The sequence below is a fragment of the Hemiscyllium ocellatum genome, chromosome 8 (assembly GCF_020745735.1).
Source record: "Hemiscyllium ocellatum isolate sHemOce1 chromosome 8, sHemOce1.pat.X.cur, whole genome shotgun sequence".
Lineage (NCBI taxonomy): Eukaryota > Metazoa > Chordata > Chondrichthyes > Orectolobiformes > Hemiscylliidae > Hemiscyllium > Hemiscyllium ocellatum.
The window spans coordinates 72,605,248-72,622,537 of record NC_083408.1 but is presented as its reverse complement, the minus strand read 5'-3'; the positions used below and the strand labels follow the sequence as shown (position 1 = coordinate 72,622,537).

At 37.8% G+C, this 17,290-nt stretch overlaps 1 protein-coding gene across 2 annotated transcripts in view; it reads right to left on the bottom strand.

Annotated features, from left to right (window-relative positions):
- Positions 1–17,290, bottom strand: part of sos2 (son of sevenless homolog 2 (Drosophila)) — a 96,808-nt gene that overhangs the window by 67,423 nt on the left and 12,095 nt on the right. For both annotated transcript variants that reach the window (XM_060829189.1, XM_060829190.1), the window contains exon 2: positions 1,925–2,050. In XM_060829189.1, coding sequence (XP_060685172.1) covers positions 1,925–2,050 — 126 coding nt within the window. The remainder of the gene's footprint in view (positions 1–1,924; positions 2,051–17,290) is intronic.

The window sequence follows — 17,290 nt, the reverse complement described above, 5'->3', positions numbered from 1 at the left end:
AATTCTTTGAAATTTGCTTCTGAGGTAGACAGAGTTTTCATTGCTCAGACCCTTGAATATTGGAATTGAGAGGTCATGTTGAAGTTGCGCTGGTGAGGCTTCACCTGGTATACTGTGAACAGTGTTGGTTGCCCTGCTCTCGGAAGAATATTATTAATCTGGAGATGTCAGGACAGGAGGTTTGAATTATGGGGAAGAGACTGCATAGGCTGGGATTTATTTCACTGGAGTATAGAAGGTTATGGGGTGACTTTATTGAGATTTATAAAATTATGAGGGACATAGATCAGGTGAAGAGCAAAGTTATTTTTCTGAAGGTGGGTGAGTTCAAAACCAGGGGCCATATTTTTATGGTGAGATGAGAAAGTTTTAAAAAGGACATGGGGCCGACACAGAGTGGCTTGTGTATGGAATAAACTGCCAGAGGAAGTGGTGATTGCAGGTACAGTTACATTGGATAAGTACAGGATAGGAAAAGTTTGAAGGGAGATGGGCCAAACGCAGGCAAGTGTGACTAGTTTACATTGCGAACATGGTCAGTGTGAACTGGTTGGACTGAAGTATGACTCTATAATTCTTCCACAAATTTTAATCTCATCTCTTAAGAAAACTACATCAAAAGTATTTCAAAAATCCCTAAAATAGTGCTAATGTTTTGCCTCCTTTAAGAGTTCATGCAGAAGAAAATGAATTACTTAAAGAAATTACTAATTAAATAAATAATATTTTTCAAAGATTATACAAACATGAAGCTTCTAATTTCTTTAAAATCAAAAAATAAACCTTGTTTAAAGTCTACTTGGAATTTATAGGTTTCAAAATTGAAAGAAAATGGACTTTCAGACTCTTAAATTAGATAAATTTAGTTGTATCTTACAATATTTATCATTGGAATTCTTATTACACTTCCTTTAAACTAATACCAGAATGAAATTTCCCTCAACATCTTGTAGCAATGTGAAAACTGGAGTACACACTTCAGTTTAGACGAACACAATGCAGTCCACTGTGAATTTGGTTTGACAGAGTAAACATACTGCTAGCCTCTAACAGATCTGAAGAATCAGATGTAAGGATCAAATACCATATTACTTGAATACTTCATTTCTGGCGATGAAAGTTCTGCAGATCTTATTTCAATCAAGATCAAATGTTACAATCCACTTTAAGGAGAATAGATGATAAGTATTATCATCCACTCCCACATTACACTTGATTCAGTCTCTGTCAGTTATTAAATATTCCAATAGGAAGTCCATAATGTAATGACTAAAATAATTCAATTGGCTAATACAAGACATTGCAGTGGATCACATCTAGGCATCACTCTTTAGCAAAGACTAGGAATAACAATCAAACTGTTTTCTACTGAAATGTTAAGTTGGAATCATTTGTTCCAGCACTCATCATAAATAAAAGGTAAATTCGCCATAGTCTCAAAGAACCATAGGGCTACCACCAGATGACTAGTGGTGAGTTTAACCTGAGAGTCACCAAATCTCAGGCAAGGAGAAAGGTTGAGAAGGCAGGACCCTCAGAGTAAACTGAGCTGATGTGAGTCACCCTGCATCACTAAACCAGCTATCCAGCCAACTTCCAATATTCTCAGCAGGTTAATAGTCGCCATTCTGGAAACATTGCAAGTTAAAATTCACCTGGAGAGGAGTACATTTTACATGGGAAATCACATTTGACCAGAACTTGAAATCAATCTAGCCAGTGTACTTGTTTTATCATAATAAGGGCAGTTACTTTGCTTTGCACATTAATTTTATAACCTAGCACAAACCAACGTGCCTTTTAATTTGACAAATTAATTAAGTTAAATCAATCATAAACATAATTTCAAAACTGTGTAGAACAGATATAATCATGATGCAATTCATTTCCAATATGTAAAAATACAAGACACCATAGTTCTTACCTCTACATCTTGAACAGTCCGGGGTTGTGCAACACAGAGCATGTTTAATAACTGAAGAATCAACTCTTCTAAGTAAAAGAGGGCATCTTCTTTTGCTGAGAGAGTTGGATGGACCTGCCTTTGAACCTGAATCAAGAAATAAGACTGTAAACATCTTCTCAGGTAGTTATATATATTTAGGAACAAAGATTTTAATTATCAACCTCCCTTGACTCGCATCATTGGAACCTTAGTCACTTGTTTACCTACCAGTGAAACCCATAATCTCCAACTTGCTTTCATCATAGCAAATTCTGAATCTCTCACCCTGGTGGGATATCACTAAGTCTGTCCTCTGAGAAGGGAATCCCTGACAAGAACAGTTCCCCCACATTAGCCCAAGTTTTAGGCTCAAAACAGTCGAACTAAAGGTAACAATCTATACCAGAGAATATCTGTCAGCACTACGTCCATTGAAGCTCCTCAGGTAAACAAAATAAATGTCAAAAATCTACAAGTTTAAAGCAGACAACTTGCAAATCAATAAAAAAAAATCAGATGACATACCACTCAGTAAAAAAGAAACAGAATTTGTAGGCTACAAAGCAACATCTTTTCACTGACCTTTTCCTCTACCTGTCCACATGTAAAGGAGGCTAATTTGAAAACACAGAATCTTAAATCACAAATGAGATCTAACAGTCAGTACCGAACACATTCTGTAACTCTCAATACCCACAATTTCATTGAACTAACTTACGTGCTCAGTGTTTGAATGCTACTAATTATGATTTTGAGGTTTATAACATTTATTAGATTATTATAGCTCACAAAAGTACTGACTATTTCATCATGAAATAGGATTTAACAAACAAGGATGAATTCCTCAAAAGCACATACATTTTGATGGGAAGCTCAAAGTTTAGCTAATTTAGTAATCAAATTGATTTTTACAAGACATAGAAATGATCAAATTTAGTCATAACTTTTCTGCAGGGACTGGGTATAATAGCCAAGCATTAAGATGAATGGTTAAGAATTTGTTCAGTGCTCTTGACAAATGGATGTGTCAGAGCAACAGCCCTGGTATTATTAAGTGACAGAGGAGGCTGATATAAAATGTTAAGGGAGACTGCAAGATCAGAACTGAGGGCAAGAGGAAACTTATGGACTCAGACGGCAGTTTAATGTTATTTATTGGGTGACAGAGGAAAAAATAATGGGGAGTTTTGATAGAGATATTCAAAGTGATGGGTCTAGATTAGAGTGGTGCTGGAAAAGCACAGCAGGTCAGGCAACATCCAAGGAGCAGGAAAATCGACGTTTCGGGCAAAAGCCCTTCATCTGCCCTATTCCTCATGAAGGGCTTTTGCCCGAAATGTTGATTTTCCTGTTCCTCGGATGCTGCCAGACCTGCTGTGCTTTTCCAGCACCACTTTAATCTGGACTCTGGTTTCCAGCATCTGCAGTCCTTGTTTTTACCATATTCAAAATGATAGTCTGGACATAGGAGATAGGGAGAATTTCCTACTCATGAAAATAACGAAGGAACATAGATCTAAAATAATTGGTGAAAGAAGTAAAACTGATGGGGGGAAAAAAAATTTTCCTCGCAATAGTGAGAAACGTCAAGAATGCACTGTGCCATATCCACTGGTACATCTGCATGGTGGTGGAACAGGGCATAACAAGGGATGGTGACAGTGATTTCTAGGGCATTGTCTGAAAGGTGTATTCTGTTGGTTTGGCTACCACTTAACTAGGTTTTGTCAACTCTGCAAATTTTAGCCCAAGAGCCTAAATATTGGTGGAAACGACTTTGCATGGACAACAAGGATATATCTGCGCTGCCCTTTCCGGTCCTATGTGAACGTCACGTGGTCTGTCCAGGTTCATTGTTTTCTTTAGATTTCACATCAATTTGAGGCAACAGACCACGCCTTGCTGGCTATTTGAAAAGGCAGTTAAGACTCAATCACATTGCTGGGAGTCGTAAATCAGACTATGTAAAGATTGCAGATATCATTCTCATTAGAAGGACATCAGTGAATCAGATGCATTTTTACAACAATTGACATTGGTTACATGATCACCATTCAGCTAACTTTTAATTCCAGACTTTATTGAATTCAAACTTGACAATCGGCCATGATAAAACTCAAATCCATGTCCACAAAACATCAGCCTGGGGTTCTAGATTAATCAACCAGTGGCAATACCACTGTCACTGCAACCCCTTCAATTAAAATTTTCCTTGTACTTGAAGAATGATTAACACATATTTACAAATAAAATCCTGCACCACAGGAATAGAAGTCATAAATTACTAACATATCCATAACAATCAACTATTGTTATACATACACAGCAGCAAGTGGAAATTAGCGGAATAACACGCACACCCAACACCCACAATAGTAACGGGAGGGAAAATACAACCATTTTTAATTGGCCTTAAACATACAGCATTTTGAAGATGTAACTAGGAACACTTTAAATATGTTTGCCAGTCTTTTACATGCAACCTGATACTTAAAGCAGAGGATGGAAAAGCAATGAGTAATTGCAAATACGTGTGGATCGCTCTCTTTATTTTATGGCTACCGAGTATGAAGCACTTAATTGAATTTATTTCTCTTAGACATGGCAGAAGGGAGAGTAGATTTACTACATACGTAGAGATTATGCATCATGTTACATGGTAGGGTACTTAAGTGATACAGATGTACAAGGACATAGTATTGCTGAAAAGAAAGAGATATCTGTCAAAGCTTTTCCTCTTGTAGTCACAAGGACAGGCACAAGATAACCATAACGGAATAACAATTTAAAGAAAATAGAGTTGCCTCACTTTTCTCTGACTCACATGGTGAGAGGTACATTATACAAGGTGAATGGCAGCATCCTGGATTTGAGTGGTGCTGGAAAAGCATAGCAGGTCAGGCAGCATCCGGGAAGCCCTTCATCAGGAATGAGGCGAGGAGCCATCCCGGAGACTCCCAGTCTCATTCCTGATGAAGGGTCCTGCCCAAAACATTGATTTTCCTGCTCCTTGGATGCTGCCTGACCTGCTGTGCTTTTCCAACACCACTCTAATCTTGTCTCTGACATCCAGCATATGCAGTCCTCACTTTCGCCTAGCAACCTATGATTCGTTAAAGTCTGTGTAAAATTAAGCTTGTGAAGTAAGACAAAAGTTGATTGAGATAGTGAGCTTGTAAATTCAGAATACTGGAGTAAAGCAAAAGTAGAGGCAGGTGATACTGGAGATAGAGTGTCTTAAATCACTGATTGAGAATAACTCCAGAGTAAAGGTTCAAAAACGATTTACAAGGGTTGGAGGATTTGAGCTATAGGAAGAGGCTGGGGCTGTTTTCTCTGGAGTATCAGAGGCTGAGGGGGTGACCTTATAGAGGTTTATAAAATCATGAGAGGCATGAATAGAGTAAACAGACAAGGTCTTTTCCCTGGGGTGGGGGAGTCCAGGACAGAGGGCATAGGTTCAGGGTGAGAGGGGCAAGATATAAAAGGGACCTAAGAGGCAACCTTTTCATGCAGAGGGTGGTGCGTGTATGGAATGAGTTGCCAGAAGTAGTGGTGGAGGCTGGTACAATTACAGCATTTAATAGCCATCTGGATGGGTATATGAATAGGAAGGGTTTGGAGGGATACAGGCCAAGTGCTGGCAAATGGGACTAGATTATCTGGTCGGCATGGACCAGTTACACCAACACGTCTGTTTCCAGACTGTATATCTCTATGACTCTAATTACCCTGAGCAAGCAGTCATGAAAGTCATCCACAATTGCGAGCAGGTTACTGAACAAAAAAAAACAACAGCAATGACCCGAGTTTCCTAAAACAGCATGCTGCAACGACAGTATAAATACAGTGGAAAACATTAAGGAAATTAGGGTGCAGATGTTAGTCAGAGTTGTATTTTTCTAAGTTTACTTGATCTTTTACACAACTTCAACCAAACTTCTGTTAAAATGGATCACCACTCATTGTCACAGACTACTAGCTCATGCAAATGTTCTTATTCTATGCCAGTTTGTAAGATGCTGCAAATTTATGCTTAGAAGTTTAAGCACATCAGGAATCAGCCCACATTGCTGGTAATTTTCTAACTATGCTTTTATTTCTCCTGAGACCAAAAACATAACTTCTGTACCTTTCAATGAACCTTAATGGCATCAGAATAATTTGCAATATAAACTGTACAACTCTGTGGTTGTATTTATTTGCACATCATACTCAGAACATTTCAACACAATGCGCCAATGAGAAGATCAGCTAATTCGGAGCCATTAAACTTGATACCATGATCAGGCCACCATTTTTAAGAATTCTAAGTTAATGAATCAAAGATGTTTGTGGCAAGATAAAACAAAGTCTTGCTGGTTTATAGATAGAAACTTCCCCTTTGCTTGTAAATATTATTGAGAAGCATTGGGCAGATGGAACTTTATGGCAAACTGAAAGCATCCTGCACGAGGACAAAAAAGAAATGTTTATTGTAAGCAATGTCCTGGTATATTGATGCAAGTATGGCAGTGTCAGCAAAGAGGTCATTGGAGTTGTTGAGGAGAGATAAAGCATCATTGTCACAAAGTCAACCACAGCTTGTGTTTGCGTTGGAAGGTCTCGTCAATGTAAAACCTACATTGACACTCTGGTGTAGTACCAAGGAAGTGCGGCACTGTAAGAAATGCCACTCTTCCAGTAAGACAGTAAAGCGGCCATGTCTACCCTTCAGGATGTAAAATATATCTTGGCACTATTTAAAAGCAGGGCAACAAGGCATCCCTGACCTCCTGGTTAATACTTAATCTTTGGAAAACAATAATGGTAATTGTATTAGTGCACAAATTGGCTGTTGTACTTCTTACTTGACAATCATGATGACTTTGCAATAATATCTACACTTCAAAGTTAACTGATTGGTCATCAAGTTCTACAGGGCACTGAGAGATTATTATAAGCACCATTAAAAATGTTTGTCTTTGGAAAGGCAGTCTCACTCTTGGGTGTATAGGAAATGCAAACAAAATAGTATAGAGACTGATGAAAGGCATAGGATGTGGTTATGTTATGGAGAATTTCAAAAAAAGAGAGGTTGGAGATGAGAGACATGAGAACCACAAATGAACTGCTTAAAATAAAAGGAAGAGCATGCAATGGCAATGGGATTAAATCCAAAAAGAGCAATTAGCAATGCCAACAACCAATGGAGCTGAAAATGTGTTGCTGGTTAAAGCACAGCAGGTTAGGCAGCATCCAAGGAACAGGAAATTCGACATTTCGGGCCAGAGCCCTTCTTCAGGAAAGGGCTCTGGCCCGAAACGTCGAATTTCCTGTTCCTTGGATGCTGCCTAACCTGCTGTGCTTTAACCAGCAACACTTTTTCAGCTCTGATCTCCAGCATCTGCAGACCTCACTTTTTACTCAACAACCAATGGAGCAAAGTATAGCAGATGCTTTATTAAGAGCTAAAGCTGAAGGGGTCACAGAAAAGGGCAATGGATAATATGGAAGTGACAGCTGAATTTTACAGTTGTAATGGCAGTGAAAGTCAATGCACATCACTGTTATCCTGTAAAAGTGACAGCAATCTCTGGTTTTCACATATACGCAGTTAAATTCCGAAACCAAAGTTGCAATCAGTTATTTCTTGCTCCTACTTAGAGTATGGGTTGGAAATCCCCACAGATACTATACCAATCTTTCAAATATTACTGAAGTGATTAAAACTGATGTTTTTACACTGTAATATCACTGTTTACAAAGAATATATAAAAGTTAGCTCCTGAACAACCTCCCCCGGAAATCTAATTTTCTATGATACCATTTTTTATGAAACTACAGCATTTTTATCCCATACATTAATATATGTTCCCATAGGATGGAATGAAACATCAAGGATAATAAATTAATTTTATTTCCTGGTTCGCTGTTGATGAGTACAGACTAAACGAACATGAGCTTGAATAGATTAAAACAATATGTAGGTGAGCTGAGGCGGCTTTTCTCAATGCCGCACATTCCATATAAAGTGAAAGGAGGACAAGGACAAAACTACAAATCCTGCAGGGAGAGAGAAAGGGAGACATGGGTATGTAACAGGAGTCAAAAAGCAAACTGAAAATTACATCAACCACAGGCACTAGACATAACAGCAAGAAACTCTTCCCCATATACCCTTCATTTTTTTCTCTCTCTTAATTATCTTCTACTCTTGCAATCAACAGCATAGTTTTTTCGTGTTGCAGCTAGAAGGTCTCTCTTGCGGTTTGGTGACCAGACTGAATGCAGTGTTCAAAATACAGTACAAGATGAACATTGTTTCACCCAACTAAAATGTCACGGTTGTGGCTACAGATTATTTTATTAGCCAACGACATTAAGTGACATGATGGAATTAGAAAATTGTCCCACTGAACAGCAGACAAGGTTCAAGTTGTTGAAAAGCCAATATCCATTGCTATATTCACTTTTAAAAACCAGGATGCTTGAGCTGAAGGGGCTTCTAGAAGGGAGCTGGAGCAAAAACTTAAGACAAGGAGCAGGACTTTAATGGAGGGGGGATGGGGGGACATAGTTCAAAATATGTGTTGACTGTGTACAAATTTACCACCTAACCTTTACAAAGAATCCTTGAAAAAAATCAAAAGACAAGAACAAAAATGTAAAACATTGAAATAAAAACATGCCTCAGTATTGGATCTTTGCACTTTTGCAACTGAGTGTCTGAACTGCAGCAATGCATCCGCATCTTAATATACATTACCTTCCTTCACCCCTCCCCAAGTCTTGACTGTTTGTTGCTTGTCATTTTCATTCCATTGGGACTGCTGACTGTTCTCGCAGTTTGTTGCCTGGGTTTTACAGGTTACAGAAGATAAAATTAATGTCAGCCACCAAGTTCTCAGAATCAAATAGTACAGAAGAGGTGAACCATCGAACCTGATCTTGCAAAACATAAATCATCACTAATTCCACTTTCCAGCACTTGGCTTAAAGCCATGAACATCACATTTCTAGTGCTTATCCAAGTACTTTTTAAACATTGAAAGATTTTCTGTCTCTCCTCCTCCCAAGCAGTGCATTCTAAATTCCCACCATCCTCTGGATGAAAAAAAAAGCCTCAAATCCTTGCCAAACTTTCACCTTAAAATTGCACCTTCTTTTTACTGGCACTTCAACTAAGATCAATAGCTGATTTCTACCCAACCTGTCCATGCTTCTCAACAGCTTATACACCTCTATCAGGTTTCCCTGATAGCAAAGTGACTTTCTTTGTAAAACAAAATTAGTTCGCATTTTGTTCATGATTACTGCACTGAATTTTAAGATTTCTGTCCCACAGCTCCACTTAGTTGATAGAAACAAGTGAATCACCTATGCATCCCAGCCTATTGTGTGTGACCAGAACTATACAGTGTCCCAGCTGTGATCTACCAAAAGTATGTACAGTTCCAACATAACCTCCCTGTTCTTATAATCTATGCCACAAATGATAAAGTCAAGTGACCAGTATGCCTCCTTAACTATCCTATTAAGCTATCCTGTCACTTTTAGAGATCTGTGGACAAGCAACCCAATTCTAACAGACTATATTATTTAACTGTCGATCATACTCAACGTTATTGTGGACCCACGTTTAGTACATGAACCAAAGTCTTCAAATTAATCTTGAAATGGATTTGAAAACATGCATGCTCATATCTGACAGGAAGCCCCTAAAAATAGAAAGTAGTTCCAAAAATCAAAAAGCAACCCTCAACAAAATTCAAATAGGCAGTTTTTCCTCAAAAATAGTTTTTCTTCAAATGCTATTTTGACCCATGGGGTGATTCAGTGCAATAGCTGGAAGACAGCCACCTGAAAGTAAGCTTGCCAATAGTGGAACTAAAAGGAATGGCTAAGTAAATAACTAGAGATTTCAGAAAAACTGAAAAATAGGAGCAAGAATAATCACATAGCCTGTTGACCTGCCCACACAGACCAGCTAAATATTTGTAACACATTTGTTACCAACTTGCTTGAAAATCAAAGGTACCAAAAAATGAGCAAGCTCAAACGTTGAGTCAAACGTGGTACCCTTCCAATTGAGTAAGATAAAGACTTCAGAAGTACGTTTTTGTTGAGAACAGATGTTTGAGACCCATTGACCCAAAGTTAAAACCTTTAGTTAATAGAAAATACTGCAGATGTTGGAAACTTGAAACATGCAGGCCATGCAGCACCTAAGAGATGCACATATATCAGTTTTTAAACAAGCACAAAGCAAGGAAAGAAAAGGCTGGGGGAGAGAATTGTAACAAACACCTTTCCATCACCTCCATTTTAACCATGCAGGATCTCAACACTCATTCCAACAATTATCTGAGTCACCTAGACTTAATTTCACATAATGCTTTCTCCTCTGAAATAGGGAGCAAAGGAGGATTGGGTGATAGCTTGACTGAACACCTTTGTTCAGCCTCCAGGCTTGACACTGAGCTCCTAATCACTTACTGTTTAATTCTTCAGACCAATCCCAATCGAACCTCTGCCACATACATTGTTTCAATTAAGCTTGGATAAATATCTTCAGATTTGGTACTTTACAAACATTCTGCACTCGACATCTAATTTAACAATTTCAGATAGTAACTACAATTCTCTTTTTTTTCCTGAGAAGTGCCAACAATAATTTAGTTGTTAATTTAACCCTTCTTGTCTTTCATCCTTTCAAACCTTCCCTTTTTTTCTAATCCCTCCTCTTTTTTTGTGCTTGCTCAAATCTTGTTCAAAGTATAATATGTTCTAGTTCTAACAAACATCACAATGTAAAATATTGACTCTCTTCAAATTTGCTGTATGGTCTGCTGAATATTTCCAACATTTTCCATTTAAATCCAAAAAGATGCAATGCATTGTTTAAATTAATTTGTTCTAGACAGTAGTGAAAGCTTGCTTTGGAACATACCTTTTAATAAAAAATACATTTTTCAGGATATAAACAATGCTATTTGCCTACTCACTGGTCTTGAGATGGTGATCAAAAAAGTCAATTCTTTTGATGATCCATAATAGGTATGAGAGTTTCAATTGTTGGTGTTAAACACAAATTTCTTCCCAATGGATCCCAAAGTAAAGCAATGCCAACTAAAAGTGCTTCAACAACACTTGTGTTGAGTGAAGTGCAGCCCATATAATGGTTTTAGCCTTTACTGTGCTTACTTTCTGCAAAAGCAACTCAATGAGTCCCTCTCCCAGCCCATTCCCTGGAAATTATTTCCTCTTTTAATTATCATCCAACTTCCTTTCAAAAGGAATGATTGGTTCTGCTTTCTCCATGCTCACACAGTGCAATCCAGATACTAGCCACACTATCCGTAAAAATGTTTTCCCCAAATCATCTTTGTTTCTTTTGTCAATAACCTCAAATCTGAGCACTCTGGCTTTCATCTTTTACTGTGTCGGAGATCCCTCATAATTTTGAGCACTTAACCTTCTCTTCTCTAAGAGATGCGAGATTTTCGCAATTTTGTCAGCAATTCTGCACATAACGAGTCTGACTGTAATTGTAGACAACAGCAATGCTTTTCCACAAACAGAACTTCAACATAGAAACATCCCAAAACACCTGCAATTCCTTTTCCAAAAAAATGGCTTCTTTTGACATGTTTGAAAGATTGGCCACACCTGATCTTAATTGTTACCACATTTTCTGATGTCATACGAAACGTATATCATACAAAGCAAATTCTAAATATTTCCATTTCAATCACTACATTCATATTGGCAAAATGCCATGGCTGCTATGGGGACATAACAAACACTGAACAAAACAAAGCTATCCCTGAGCACAAAAAATCTCAGCAGACATTCCAGTGTAGTAGCAAGAGCACTGCACCGAAAAGTGTGCCAGCTTTCAGGTAAGTTATTAAACTGAGAGCCCATCTAACACTGTTAATGGAATTAAAAGATCTCATGTCTCGATTTCAAATAAGAGGAGTTAATTTTGGCTTCATGACCAAAATCACTGCAACAGATTGCGATTAGCTGGTCATTACCACATTAATGTTTCTGCAATTTTGCTGGATACAATACTGGCTGCTTCCTGCATTGTTCAAGTCCCACCTACTGAAGAGATTGATTAAAAATATACACAGGGACTACACTTCACAAGTGCTGTAGTGACTGTAAAGCACTTTCAGATGTACAGTGGTCAAGAAAGTGCTAAACGAAGGCAAACCTTTAAACCAATTATAATGAAGATGCATTTTTTTTAGTTTCACTACAAGTTGGCATTCAAGAAGCTGGATCTACTTTAAGTTAATATCTGTAATTTAAGTGGAAACTTCAAATCAGTATCCATTTTCAAATACTGAAGTCTAAATTTTAGAGCTTCATAAACTATCCCAACATGTAATATTTACAACAAAACCAGAAACTGCCGGCAAAACAAAGCAGTCCTGATGAACTGCCACTGGACTTAAAATGTTTTCTCCCCACAGATGCTGCCAGACCTGCTGAGTTTCACCAGGAGTTTCTGTTTTGTTTCAGATCTCCAGTGTTAGCAGTTCTGGATTTTATTTCAGTAATATTTTCAAATGGCACAATGTTCCCCAGTTGTAACTAGTAAAGAGAGTACTCAGTAGAGTACTTGCCTCTGCCACATTTGTGAGCTCAACATTATTACAATTTCACAGTTCTTCATTAAAGTCTTTCTCTGTATTGATAATATTCTCTAACTACAAAGCTGAAAATAAGAAAGCATTTCATTAGGAGCTTCCATCTTGGGCTAAAATACAGCCAACAATGTGCCCTACAAACTCTGCTCACATTTTAACAGCTGTGAGGAATTGCTATACAGCAGCTGAGTCCTAGTCAACCCACAACATTATGAATAAAGCAACTCCGTGGTACTGGTTAAAAAAATGTTAATATGTCCTATCTCCCAATAGGCCATATGCAGAGTACAAGTTTCATTGAAATCCATCCATTAGTTTTTGAGATTATCTGTTATACTGTTTACAGACACACTGAGCAAAAATATTACCTCAGCCCATCCTCACTGATGGAGACATAAAAATAAACACACACAACAAATGCAAAATAAACGACAAGAGATAAGAATTTCAACATATCTTAGAGAAGGACCAGTGTTGTACTTTTGAAGTCAGTCAATATTCCATAGCACTGTAAACAGGGTGTTAAGATACAGTACAGTAGGCAGGATTTGCAGAGTGGTATTAATTGGAAAGGGGAGCAAGGAGAAGAGGGTACAAGGTGGACAGAAGAGCAAAGAACAGAACCTTTTGGTGGACAATCAGGAGAACATTACTAGACCAGATTTAATTAGTTGAATGGCCTGATTCAGTGCGCAACATAGCATGATTTTATAAACTTGTTTAAGTTTACAATATTCTACAAGGTGACACACTCTTCCAACACTACCCCAGATGACTTTGCGCTTACTCAGAGTAAGAACTAGAAACCTTATCTTGGCTTTGGTCGCTGGGGATTTCCAGTCACTATGGACAAAGCATGTGTGGAGAAATGCAACAGGGGAATTGCACCACAAAAACCCTGGTCACTTGACAATGAGACAAAATTAGGATTGGGAAGTTCTCACTTCTTGTTAAAAATCTGTGTATGTGGAAGATAAATACATTGCTGCAGCTTTAGTTTTAATTTACTCCTATTAAGCTCAAGTAGCTCAGAATGCATTGCAATAATCGGAGGCAGAACAGCTAAAGTAATGTGGCAGGGAAAAATAACTTCAAGTCAACTCTGAAGTAAAACTACAGCTATCTGAAAAATGTATGCTTGTATTAAGTTCAGAGGGATACAGTGATTATGACACTTTTGACACTTGCCTCTGGTTAACCATGGAAAACAACCAGCCTGATTCACTGTGTATATTTGCAAGGGTTGGCATTATTGACAGTTCCAGTAAGAACCAAAAATTAAACATCAAAAATAAGGGTGATTTTAAAAAGATTTAACTGAAAATATTGTTGTTTGAACTCCAGTTATTCAAAGAGAGATCTAGACAGCCTCTGGAAACAAGACATCCACTTCCCTTTATAGAAGGCGAGTTGTTAGTTAGGTGGGGCAATGATGAGAAATGAGCTATTGCAGTCTCCTAGAATTTAGAAGGACTGCTTGGTTTATTCGAAATATTATTTTCTGAAATTGGCTACACTTTTTTTGGGTTTCAATCAGTAAGTTGCATGGTTGAAGAGACAACAAATGGACAGCATATTGTTAGTGAGTTTTGAGAAGATTTGCAGCTCAGGTTGAGGTTTTGGATGTATGTTTGCTCGTTGAGCTGGAAAGTTCATTCCCAGATGTTTCGTTACCCTACTAGGTACAATGCTGAAACTTCCTGCTTTCTAACAAAGACACACACGAGAATTCCTAGAAGCAGGGCATCCCAACCGGTACTCCATCAACAAACACATCGAGTTAGACCCCATCTACAACTCCCTGAGAAAAGGAACAGGAAGTGACTTCACCACAGGAAATAACATCACAGGAAATTGCAAACCCAAAGAAACCCAAACATATAAATAGAAAGCAGGAAGTTTCAGCATTGCTTCGCCTGAGGTCCACTGAAGATGTTACCTAGTAGGATAACGAAATGAACCTTCCAGCTCAGTGAGCAAACCTACATCCAAAACAGCATATTGTATCTGGATGGGGTGGATCTAGATAGGGTTGACTTGAACTTGTTCTGATAGCCCTGATTCATTTTCAAAACTATACAAACAAGATTATAAGAGGAAAAAGTGCAGTAAGATGGATCACATTTTAAGTGTATTTTTTAAGACTGATAAGTAAATATTATAAGCCCTTTACATGCAATTTTCCCCTCTGGTCAGTCATGCAACATTCTATATAATGCAAAAAACTTAACTGAAAAGTAGCACATGAACCAGTCACATTTTTGGTTGCATTTGGAGAATAATAAGTTATAAACCATACTTGAAGTTCTACAATACTAATCTGCTCCCATTACCTATAAAAGGTGAGAATATTGTAGAATATAAAACAAAAAAAATTCATAATTTAAGGTGACTTAAAAATATCCCAACCCATTTCAGATCAAAAATTCTGTTCTATTTAAATTGTACCACACAGAGCATAAATACTGTGATTTAAAAATAAATTATTGTAGTAAGCCGCAAGTACTTTTCAGAAACTAGGCACTAAATGTCAGCCACTTTGCAAAATTGGCTAAAATCAAACGACAGTTGAAGTCAATGTGCAAAGCGAGAGTTATATTGCAAAAATTGTCAACTATATTTGGTAATGGTAAATCATGTATTCACCTACTATAGGAAAGCAAGCAAATATGGAAAGCATCTTAACCAAATCAATATGTTTTTGAAAACAATTCTATTTCCAGTTTGCTGCATTAGAAGAATCTGTTTTATTTATGCTACCTCACGCTAGAATTTAATTTAATAACTCCAATCCATAAAAGGTTACTTACAAGAAAGATAATTTAAAATCTAATAAACTGTGGATCTGCAAGGAATGTAATTGAATCAATTTCAAAGTAAAATACTTTCACCTGTAACAATGTTTTTGAGAGATCTGTCATGGCATTTTTCTCCCCAAAACTGATAGTTAGATAAACAAATAAAAAAGAGATGCTTGTTAACGTTATTGTTCTCTTGGACAACATCGTAAACATAAAGTGACCATTCAAACCATACTTCTGATTTTCTGCTACAAAAGCTTACACTCAGACTATATACACAGGATTCTACCAATACGAATATTGCACAATAAACGACTGCAATTTAACAGTAGTTATGTTTTATTATTTTGATTTAAATACACGTCCGTTCAGCTTATTTATCCCTTCTCTAATACCAAAATTACTTTCAGGTTGTTATTTGAAGAATGCAATGCAGTAGCTTTGGAACTAATTTTGAAGCCAAATGTTTGTTTGTTTTAAATGCTGCAGAAACTTCAAAGCAGACAATGCAAATATGGAGATTAAAAGGTAAATATCATAAAAACGTCTTTTTTAAAAAATGTTATATGAAGATCATGAAATATTAGACAATGAAAAGAATTGAAGAAAATAAAACAAAAGGAAAGAGGAACATCAGTACATCAATGCATGTAAATAATCAGAACAGTTTTGCGTGTGACTGTTTATTAAGAGTTCTTTTAGTCTGGAATTAAGGGATTCAGGGCCCTAACATCATTGACAAGACATGTCTTGCAACAAATGGCATAAACATCAATCACTTTTGCCTCACCTTTCGAAAATATTATATTTCCACAAAAAATTGCTGGACATTCTAATTAATAAGGGTCCACTGTTGTTTATTATTTACATAAATAATTCAGATGAAAATCATGGTTAGAAAGTAGGAGATAACACCAAGATGGGTGTTATAGTTGACAGTGAAAAAGATTATCTAAGATTACGAAGGGATCTTGATCAACTGGGCCAACGGGCTATGGACTGGCAGGTGGAGTTTAATTTGGATAAACGAGAGATGTTGCATTTTGGTAAGATGAACAAGGGCAGGACTTGTACAGTTAACAGTAGAGCCCTGGATAGTGTTGTCAAACAGGACCTAGGAGTTCAGGTACATAACTCTTTGTAAGTTGCGACACTCAGAGCATGAGCAAATCAACAGGTAGACGTTTTCTCGGACATCTTCAACCTCTCCCTGCAGCAGGCCACTGTCCCTGCTTGTTTCAAGAGTGTCAACATCATCCCTGTGCCTAAGAAGGCTCATGCAGCATATAACAATGATTACCGCCCAGTGGCCGTAACTTCGATGGTCATGAAGTGCTTTGAACGGCTGGTCATGGCATTAATCAACTCCAGCCTCCCCACTACTCTTGACCCACTCCAATTTGCCTATTGGACCAACAGATCCATATCAGGGGCCATATCATTTGCCCTTCACTCCTCCCTAGAATATCTTGACACCAAGAACAGCTATGTAAGAATCATACTCATTGACTACAGTTCAGCCTTCAACACTATTATCCCCTCGAGACTGATTACTAAACTTAGTGATCTTAGACTAGGCTCTACTCTCTGCAACTAGATCCTCTGTTTCCTGACCCACAGCCACAATCAGCGCAGATTGGGGACAATATCTCATCCTCACTAACACTTAACACTGAAGCCCCCCCCTCCAGGAGGCTGTACTCAGCCCCCTACTGTACTCACTGTATACCCATGACTGCATCGCCAAATATCAGACTAATGTCATTTACAGGTTCGCTGATATCACCACCATAATCGGTTGAATCTCAGATGGCAACAAAACAGACTACAGATGGGAGGTAGAAGACCTGGAAAAATGGTGCACTGAGAACAACTTAGCTCTCAATGCCGGCAAAACCAAG